At 37.4% G+C, this 11,337-nt stretch overlaps 1 protein-coding gene across 1 annotated transcript; it reads left to right on the top strand.

The window, feature by feature from the left end:
* The first annotated feature begins 9,873 nt into the window (after nt 1–9,873).
* LOC131427020 (CD63 antigen-like) lies at nt 9,874–11,269 on the top strand. The gene is made up of 5 exons (XM_058589893.1): nt 9,874–10,186; nt 10,257–10,445; nt 10,518–10,688; nt 10,757–10,984; nt 11,051–11,269. Exons 1-5 carry the CDS (start codon nt 10,103–10,105, stop codon nt 11,210–11,212), a joined length of 834 nt encoding a protein of 277 aa, XP_058445876.1. The 5' UTR covers nt 9,874–10,102; the 3' UTR covers nt 11,213–11,269.
* Nucleotides 11,270–11,337: the final 68 nt, after the last annotated feature.

The following is an 11,337-nucleotide window of genomic DNA, read 5'->3' as shown; positions in this document are numbered from 1 at the left end:
AATAGGATGATTTTATATAAATGTTTTAAAAACATGTAAAAACTCAGTTTTTGCAATGACTGAGCGGAAACATATATTGGAGAAGCCAAATGAAAGAAAAACCAACAGAAAAGATGAATTTTTGGAAAAAGATACGCTCAGAAACAGGACTCGAACCTGCGTTCTTATGCATTCCGTGCATACGCGCTACCATTTCGCCACTCTGATCTTGTTTTAGTCACTCTAAAACGCGAAACAGACATAGTAGAAACGTACATCGAACATGGTCTACATCCTGGCCGTCACCCGACAGATACCTTCTATCCAAACATCTTCTCTGTTCATCGAACACTAGTCCTCTCGCTTTATACCTATTTCTCCGATCAAGCATTGAGTAGGAGAGTGTATTTTTAATCGCTTGTCACCTTATTTAATGATGCCAGTCGCTAGCAGGACATCGTCAGCGACAGACCCCTATGAAGGTTGTATTGATTGTCTGCCCTTTCCTACCAGTAAAAACTACTAAACTGCAGAGTCTGCTTACAAAAAAATCGTCAAATTTACATGCAAATCTGCCACCTGGCACCTGTGATTATGACGCTTATAATTTCGCCATTCTGTGACGATTCCGTCGCATTCTATGCTCCGCTAAAAACCACAATATTGTGACGTGATTTAGAATTTAGAATTGGATTTTACAAATTTTAGAATTTCTTGGATTTTACAATTCTGTTTGAAAGTTGATGGTTTTGTGTATCATTTTATACAAAGAGTTGAGTGATAATCGTGTAAACGGTTATAAATAGAAGAGAAAGTAAACAAAGAGAAACTGTTATTTGCTCTTACGGCCGTTTTGAAAAATTAACCGAGATTTGCAACATTTCTCAGACCAAGCGTATCAGCAATAATACATTTGAACGTAATCATACACTGAGAAAAGAACCATAGTAACCGCAAACTGTTTTTCATTGTCATTTCTACTATACGCTAAAATAGTAGCAAAGAGCATGATATATGACTATTCACCATCTGTATTGTATAAATTACTAGACAACAAAGACTACGACTTGACTAAACTATTTGTATTAATGACTTTTCTGGCATGGTCATACTGACAATGGTAGTCATCTCAAATATAAGAACAAATAGTTAAACTCACAATTTCTAGTAATATGAAATTGCTCTTGAGCCTTGATATATGAGAAGCGAAAAAGTTATTGCTACCATGTGAATATGTTCACAGTATAATAATGTTACCATAAATAGATACATGGTTTGATAGACGATTATGAAGTTTGAAAACACTATTCATGTAGTCCATATCAACAGAATTTATGTAGTAATCACATTATCGTGTATTTTTTGTTTTTTAACCGACTATGTATTTCATTTGTGCTGACTATACAAATTGTCAATAAACGAATGTTCTATGTTATTGTCACATAAAGTTACAATATAACAGAAAATTTCGTACGTGGGTAACACATCAGTGATTGATATGAAAAAAATATTTTATATGATGACTTTGTGTAATTTGGTAGGTCTTGCAGGTGAGTAAAGTTTGTAGCCTTAATAGTTTCCGTCATTGAAATTCAATTTTTCAACCATTTTTCCGGCAACGGCTACGTTTTCCAGTGAAATCAACGTCTCGTATACGATTTATTATTCATTATCGGTCGCTGTAGAAATAACATCCAACATATCGCAGGTGGGTAACGAGGTTTACATCTGGACTTGGCTATTAATTTCTTTCATGCTGCTCATTCCTGCTTCAGGAAAAAATTCACCGGACATCAGAGCCTTTGATCAACTGCTGCTACCAAACAATGCTCCTCAGTGTCCACGTTGCTATTCAATATTTCACTAGGCATGTCATCATTTAATATGATGTGAAAATAAAATAAAATTCCATGAAACTATTTTGTTGTTCTTGTTCTAGAATTCAAATTCATAAAACTTTTTAACATTAGCTCATGTTCTGCTGATCTTCAGCATTGTTGAATCAACCACTGCCTTTAGTTTCGAAATAACTAGAAGTGAAATGTTAAAAATACCACGGCTCTGGTTATAGCGAAAACTACAATGTAAATAAAGATTCGGTCATGGTTAGCCTAACCATCTCAATCGTATTAGTTATTCATACAATATACTGTTCAATATTACTATTCTAGAGCCGATACCATTTATAGTAAACATGAACTTGACTATTGTTGAAATCATCTGATTTAATAGTCGGCTGAAAACCACTATACTCGCATGGTCAGGTTGGCCCTCTATATAGTAACTGTTACCATAATATTTTTCTGAGTGTAGGTCACTATCTGTAGAAAGGACCCTAAAGTCTCATGGATTGTTTATGAATTTGATCTAAATCCTTCCTCCCATTTCAGAATTACAAAATTGATTAGTGAAATAAATCAATTTCAAGAGATTGGTTTTATAAGCGATGATATATAGTGAATGCATTAGTGTTGATCAATAAAACATTTTGCTTTACAGAACGTTGAACTGATGGCCAAATAAACTCATTTAGGCTACAATGGTTCATTATTTCCGGTTTCAAAAGTATCAGAAGTTGTTGTCAAATAATACCGAAAGGGACTCACACCGATTTTTTTTAAAAGATTGAAATAGGTACAAAATAATAGCGCCAATAACGATTCCTAGTTTTAATTTACGAAATCAGTTAAAATTTCTCAGGCCAAACGAATTTTCATGAACATGAATTTATATAAAAAGTCCTAAAACCCCACAGACTTTGGCAAACCGGTTCCCGGTTCAGAGAAAAACCAGAAGTTGTTGTTCCGAAAATCCAAAATTCATCGATCGATTTCTCAGAGTATGTCTATAAAATTATCTATTGATCCGACCAAATGTTTCAGTATCGAAAGTGCACAACACGTAATAACTCCTCGAAAAGGTGCTAAAACACTTTCTATTTATAGGTCTTGTGATACCCGTTTCCGGAAGTACCAAAAATAGTGGACGAAAAATCCAAAACGGAATTTATTCCGGTTTCAAAATTATAGAACCGGTTTTCACAAACTTAGATGCAGATTAAAGGCATAAGGCATTCAGATCCCACGATTTGCAAAAACCTTAATTTTTTTCAGATTAGTTTTCCGATTCATATGGGGTATGCGCACAGGAAAATCTAGTCATGGTTTATTAGCCATATTATTTTTTATTTTTCAGTACAAAAATGTACCCTATAACTCTAACGCTATGTCATTTTTTTTTTTTCATAAATACGTTTATTTCATAGGCAATATACATAAGTTTTTCTTCGCCGTGGCATCCACAATACATAGTAGTTTAAACCTAATACATTTCGAATATCATATTAGTATGTTGGTACTCATTAGTTAATCTAAACACTGTTTTTATCAAGCGAGTTGCTATTTTAATTACATTAAATAAAATACATTTATTTTGTACATGATCTTATAACTATTTCAGGATTGTTTGTATCAGTTCACCACTTATATTCAATATCCTATAGTTGGCTATTGGTTGAACTCATGGAAGAGAAAACAGTTTAACATAAAATAAAATTTAAATTGGAACTCCAATGGATTTAATGAAATGATAAAGAAGTTTCATGTATGGAAGGTCACGACAAGCAAGAATGTCGCGAACTGGGACATTGGATAGTCTACCTTGGGTACGCAAGGAATTTATTAGTTGAGATCTGACATCACGAAACTCCACGCATGTCCAAACAACATGGTCAATATCGCGGTAACCTTCGCCGCAAGCACAATGATTAGTCTCGGAAAGTCCAATTCGAAGGAGATGTGCATCTAACGTGTAGTGATTGGACATGAGTCTGGACATCACACGAATGAAATCTCTACTCACATCCAGTCCCCTGAACCATGCCTTTGTCGATATTTTAGGAATAATTGAGTGCATCCACCGACCCAGATCATCTTTATCCCAAGAAGCTTGCCAGCTGGCAAGTGTTCTTTGACGAGACGCGCTATAGAATTCGTTGAAAGCAATCGGTCTCTCATAAATTTCACCCTCAATAGCACCACGTTTGGCTAAAATATCGGCTCTTTCATTGCCTGGAATGGAGCAATGAGCCGGAACCCAAACTATTGTGATTAGATAATTATTATTCAATATGTCGTTCAGACACTGTTTTATTTTACCCAAGAAAAACGGTTCATTTTTGCCAGCAGCGTTTGAGCGAATGGCTTCAATTGCACTCAGACTATCTGTGAAGAGGAAATAATGGTTTGGAGATAATGTGACGATTACATTCAAGCTATAATGAACTGCTGCTAACTCTGCTATATAAACAGATGCAGGTTCTTGAAGCTTGAATGAGGCCGAAACATTATTGTTGAACATACCAAACCCTGTCGCTTCTTCCATTCGCGATCCGTCCGTGTAAAACATTTTCTCAGAGTTAATATGCCTGAACTTACTTGAAAATATTTTTGGGATTTCCATAGAGCGTAGGTGGTCCGGGATTCCACGCACTTCGCGCTGCATGGATGTGTCGAAAAATAAAGTTGAGTCAGGTACATTTAGGAGGCTGACACGGATAGGAATATATCTTGAAGGGTTGATTTCCTGTGACATATGGTTAAAATATACTGTCATGAATTTTGTTTGAGATCGAAGCTCGACTAGTCGTTCGAAATTATTAATTACCATGGGATTCAGCACATCACATCTTATTAGCAGGCGTGATGAAAGCTCCCAAAATCGATCTTTTAATGGAAGAACTCCCGCCAGAACTTCAAGACTCATTGTATGTGTCGAATGCATGCAGCCTAAAGCAATTCGCAAACAACGGTACTGAATTCGCTCAAGTTTGATAATATGAGAATTTGCAGCGGAACGAAAACAAACGCATCCATATTCCATCACTGAAAGTATCGTTGTCTGATACAATTTTATTAGATCTTGCGGATGAGCACCCCACCAAGACCCTGTTATTGTTCGAAGAAAATTTACTCTTTGTTGGCATTTCGTTATCAGATACCTAATGTGTCCTCCCCACGTGCATTTGGAATCAAACCACACCCCGAGGTATTTGAAAGTCAAAACCTGTTCGATTATTCTTCCCATCATATGAAGCTGAAGTTGCGCGGGATCATGCTTTTTTGAAAAGACGACCAGCTCTGTTTTCTCCGCAGAGAATTCGATACCAAGATGAACAGCCCAAACGGACAATTTATCTAAGGTATCTTGCAATGGTTTTTGCAGATCAATAGCTTTGGATCCAGTAACTGAAACCACGCCATCATCTGCCAATTGTCTTAGTGTACATGGGGTTACTAGACAGCTGTCAATGTCATTCACGTAAAAATTATAGAGGAGCGGACTGAGGCATGAGCCTTGCGGGAGACCCATGTAGCTAATTCTGATTGTTGCCAAATCGCCATGTGAAAAATGCATGCGTTTCTCTGACAAAAGGTTGTGCAAATAATTATTTATAACCGCTGGGAGTCCATGTTGGTGGAGCTTGTCTGAAAGAACATCAATGGAAACTGAATCAAATGCTCCTTTAATGTCTAAAAATACAGATGCCATTTGTTGCTTTTGAGCGAAGGCAATTTGGATGTCAGACGAAAGTAATGCAAGGCAATCATTCGTCCCTTTATTTCTACGGAAGCCAAACTGAGTATCTGACAACAAACCGTTCGTCTCGACCCAAGTGTCGAGACGTCGTAGAATAATTTTTTCGAACAATTTTCTGATGCAGGACAACATCGCAATGGGTCTATATGAGTTGTGATTGGAAGCTGGTTTCCCCGGCTTTTGAATGGCGATAACTTTCACTTGTCTCCAGTCAGGTGGAACAATATTTTGCTCAAGAAACTTGTTGAACAATTCCAACAAACGTCTTTTTGCGAGGTCGGGCAGATTCTTCACCAAGTTGAATTTAATTCTGTCCAATCCAGGAGCGTTATTGTTACAAGACATGAGTGCTATGGAAAATTCCATCATTGAAAAGGGGCTATCAATGGAATCATCATTTGAAGAAGACTCCCTAACAATGCTATGCGTAGGAACGGAATCTGGACAAACTTTCCTCGCAAAATCAAATATCCATCGATTCGAGTACTCCTCACTCTCATTTCCTACGTTACGATTCCTCATTCGTCTGGCCGTATTCCAAAGAGTGCTCATTGAGGTTTCTCTTGACAAACCTTCCACAAAATGTCTCCAATAGCTGCATTTCTTAACCCGAAGTATGTTCTTGTACTTGGTTTCTAAAACCAAGAATTTTTCAAAATTCTGAGGAGTTCCTCCTCCTCGTTTTAAAAACGTCTTGAAAGCATTTTGTTTCGCGTGTTTAGCATCTGAGCACTCTTTGTCCCACCAAGGATTTGGAGGTCTTCTGTTAGACGATGGACCAAGAAATCGTTTGGTTTGGGCTTGTTCTGCGGCCTCCAGAATCGAACAAACGAGGAAGTCATATTCTTCAAGTGGGGGAAGCTCTTCCATTGAAGTTAAGACACTTGAAATATTACTTTGGTATTTAATCCAGTCAATATTTTTTGTCAAATCATATGGAATATTAACTGAATTAGCAATGCCTTTGTTACTGCTAATTGAGATGATGATTGGTAAATGATCGCTACCATGTAAATCAGGAAATACTTTCCAGGTGCAATCTAGTCGAATTGAAGTCGAACAAAGAGATAAATCTAATGCACTTGGACGTGCAGGAGGTCTTGGGATCCGTGTCATGCTACCCATATTTAGTACCGTCATGCTAAAATTGTCGCAAATATTATATATTAGAGATGATCTGCTATCATTGTAAACGGAACCCCACATCATTCCGTGCGAATTGAAATCTCCTAAAATCAAACGTGGAGCAGGAAGGGCTTCGACAATTTCATTAAGCTGTCGTTGTCCAACTTGAGCTCTTGGAGGAATATATACCGAAGCAATGCAAATGTCCTTTCCTTTAATGTTTATTTGACAAGCAACAACTTCTATACTAGAAGTCGAAGGAATGTTTAATCTATAAAAGGAATAACATTTCTTAATTCCTAAAAGCACTCCACCATACGGGGAGTCTCTGTCGAGACGTATAATGTTAAAGTCATTAAAATTTAAGGCTATGTTTGATGTAAGCCATGTTTCGCACAAAGCAAATACATCACATTTTTGACTATGCAACAAAACTTTAAATGAATCAAGTTTTGGCATGATGCTTCGACAATTCCACTGCAGGACAGTGATTGAATCATTTGCGGCGGATGATAAATTATCCATCAAATGATACAAAACCTGAAAGAGCTGGCCATTGAGCTGATAACTGTTTCAAAAAAGTTCTAGCTATTGGAAGGAATGCTGTTATGATGGTCTTTAGAGGTTCAGAAATATTGAATGCAGCGAAAATCCATTCTACAATTTCCGAAAATTTCAGTAATCCTGTTGGTGAATGTGAAATGGAGCCCACTGGATTATTGTGTTTTCTTGAGCTAGTTCCTGGATTGGTTTGTGAATTTGACAAACCAGGAGGCACAGTTTTTGGTTTTAAATTTGGCTTTTTAGCTTTAACACGGGGATCTTTTTTTGAAGGTATAATTTTAGGTGTCTTTTTTGGTATTTTGTGGTTTGTTAATCTCCTCTTAACAGACCCTTGAGGAGTGACAAACGAGGTATCTTCACTATTTCCGTCAGAGTCAGATTCCTCTGGCTCCGCAAGATTTGAAAAACCGTTTTCGGTTTCCAAAGGGGAGACATGTATGACTGTTTTGAGCATTTCTGCATATGTGCGCTTAGACCGTGCTTTTAAAGAAAGCTTCATTTTGTCTTTACGCAGCTTAAATGCAGCGCACACTGAAAGATCATCATGAGGGCTTTCCCCACAATAAACACATTTTTCAACATCTTTATCGCAAAGATTATCCTTATGAGGCCCTTGACATTTGATACATTTGGACTTATTACTACAGTAAGTAGCTGTATGTCCGAATTTTTTACAGTTCGTGCAATTCATAACATGCGGTACGAAAAGCCGAACAGGAAGACGAATTTTATCGATATAGACATGGCTAGGCAATGCAGATCCGGCAAATGTTACGCGAAACGAATCTGAGGGACGATAAGACTTTTTTCCATCGACAATAGATGCTGAGTACAATTGTTTGCACTCGAGTATCTTAACTCCCTCAAGCATGGAGTTTTTAAAACGGCCAACTCCATTTTTAAGTAAATCATCTGCTGTCAGACTTGCTTCAGTCACAACACCGTCAATTTCTACCTCCTTCGATGGAATGTAAACTCGATATTCAATAGCAAATAATTTACAGGTTACAATATCGTTTGCCTGTTTCAAGTCGTTAACTACAACTCGAATTTTATCTCTATTAACCTTACAGATTTCTTTAACTTCAGAGAAATGTGATGTCAAATCCTTTGTAATTTGCATCAAGTTTAAAATCTTTTCTTTTTTTCGAAGATAGACTATCCATGGCCCAGTGGTACCCTGTGGATAATGTTTAGCCCTCGGAGTATTTAAACTTTTACTAGTATCCGGAATCGGATTCGGATGATCTTCCATGAGATCATCCATTACATTAAATTTTTTTTGTAAATTAATAATACCAAAATAAAAACTTATGTTTAGTAAAATTTCAGATATAAGAAATAAAAAATAAATTAAATTAAATCTACCTTGTAGCTGATGTCTCTGTTCCTTTATCGTGAAGAACGACGTGAAGCTCTTCCAACGATTTCCAATTGGCAGTCTTTTGCTGTTTCCAATTGGCAGTCTTCTGTCGTTTACTGCTATCTCAGTTGCTCTGCCGTCGTTGTGAACACCACTGCACTTGCTGTACCTGACCCCAGGTACAGTGCTTTTGCTCTTGGTGGCGATCAAATGCGATGCTTGCAGTGTAGCACCTCGCGATATATGCCGTCTCTTTTGATCCTACGCAGCGTACAAATTCTGGTACCTGGTAGATCAGCACTGGGTTGCTTTAGCACCTCTGTGCCTTTGCACCCCTTCGTCTTCGCACCTTTATGCGATGGCACCTCTGTGACTCGTCACTTCTATGCTCTCGCACCTCTGTGTCTCTACACCTCTGTGCGTATGAACGGGATGGCCTTCGTTGCTAGCTTTCCAGTCGGGAAACGCCCCGAATATTGCGTTTGCTATGGGCAGTTTAACTACCTGAAGCTTAGAATTGTCTCGGTAGCAGCCGTTAACTCACGAGCCAGTACAATCGAAACACAACCTCTTCGCTTGAATGGTTTTTACTGAATGACGCTATGTCATTGTGTATGACAAATTTGACGTCTGCCCTCAATCTCGCCCAATTGAGGGATATTGAAATATCGTCGAACAGAAGTAAAAGAAGAGTAGAAAGGTGATTCGGAATGCGACAGAGATGAAGAGATGGTGGAGTAAAATGGCCTTTTGGGTATACCAAAAGAGTGCTTAATATATGATTTTCAAAGAAAAGTTCCAGATTTTATTAAAACCAAATCGGAATAAATTTAGTGCAATTTTCCCATATAAGTGATTCGAAAGACCTTTATGTTGAGTACTCAACATAGCTATTTAATAATCACGGTTTCAAAATTAATCAGTTTTTTGCGCCCAGACTGTTCTGAAAGATGTTTCATAATATTTCGAAAAATAATAGGTTAACACAAAGCACTTTTATTAAATTTCAAACTCACTAGAACTTAGTTTAATATTACACTTGGTATATCAAAACTTTGACTGCTATCCGAATGATAGCAATTAGTAAATTCAATAAGACACTTGAAGTTTGCAAAGCACTGATTTCTATACCAGGCAGGGTAAAACATATGATCGTTGCTCATTTATACGTTGGTAGTACAGTTGTTTCTTATCTGATAGCATCCTACGATAATATTTGCGCATTACGATATGATGCAGTTGATGTTGTGTTCCGTTTGGAGCTGTATGTCGGCAGTATGACTTTTTATCACATCACATACGAAGTAGCCGAAAGGTTTAGGTGAAATAATCTGATAACGAGCCACTAGGGTTGCCAACTTTACTATTGAGGCCATGTTCTACATTTCTAGTGAAGCTAGTGAAATAATCAACGCTGAACAGTTTGCCTGCAGAAGCTTTAGATACTAGTACTCTTCGAGGACATTGTTCGCAATGAAACCACAGCTCCAAAGTACAGGAAGTTGGTCGATGAGATGGATAAAGTTCTATTTATTTATGATCAATGTAATGTTCGTGGTGAGTAAAACATAAGTCTTGCGTACTAAAAACAACAAAGTAAGCTTTCGTTGTTATTGTTTCTTTCAAGTTCACCGCTATATTAGTTATATCAACCGGAGCTGCGATTCAAGCCGTCTACAGTGATTTTATCAGTTTTATTGATGAGAAGTTCTATTCACCGACGTTTTTGTTCATTTTCGTGGGCATGATAACGTTGGTAATTGCGATCTTCGGATTCATCGGTACCTTCCGGGAAAGTTCACTCTTGATTAATTTTGTATGTAATGAAACATGTAGATGATGCTTATTATGATTAGAAGTCTTAACATATAAGGTTTACCGTTTCCAGTATTGTGGCATAATTTCAGTCGTGTTCCTACTCGAAGTTATGGCAACTTTAGTTGGTATCTATCATAGCAATAAGGCGGACGAAATTCTGATGAATACCATGACGAATTCCTTACAGCACTATCCATGGAACAGTTACGTGCAAGATTCAGTGGATTTTATGCAGGTTGAGGTAAGCTCGAAGGAGATTTTGTTAATACCTAGATAGTATAACCAATGATGTTTTGAATTCCAAAATAGCTGGAGTGCTGTGGAGTAACAAACTACCAAGACTGGGAAACCATTTTTGCAGTAGTTGATCTGGATAGTGGAAATTTACGAGCCGAACTTCCCACGTCCTGTTGTCTCACCTATCATGAGGGCGAATGTGTGCCCTTTGCTAGTGGATGCTACTCGAAAATGTATTCCCTTCTACAGCACTGCTCACGAACGGTTGTCAGTGGACTATTGCTTGTAGCATTTGTGCAGGTGAGCATAACTGAAAATGATTTTCCATATTGTCAAATTTATTATTTTATTTTTTTTTTGTTCCAGGTATCGGCGGCTTTGTTCGCATTTATGCTTGGTAAGCAAATAAGACTATCAAAAATTAAATCTACCTTGAACGACATGAGGCAACCACACGTAACTTATGATTTCGATTATAAATGTTTAAATGAAACTTCGTCCCCGAAACTGAAAAATCAGCCATTGTAATGCGAACACTAGGTTATAATCTATGATAAAAAAACTAGCGTAATTTTGTCAAAATAAATAAAGCTTTCGTATCGTATATCTTGTCTTCCTGCTATCAATCGATATCTTATCATGGCTACCATTGG

Source organism: Malaya genurostris, chromosome 2 (assembly GCF_030247185.1).
Source record: "Malaya genurostris strain Urasoe2022 chromosome 2, Malgen_1.1, whole genome shotgun sequence".
NCBI lineage: Eukaryota > Metazoa > Arthropoda > Insecta > Diptera > Culicidae > Malaya > Malaya genurostris.
This window is presented reverse-complemented; position numbering and strand designations above follow the sequence as displayed.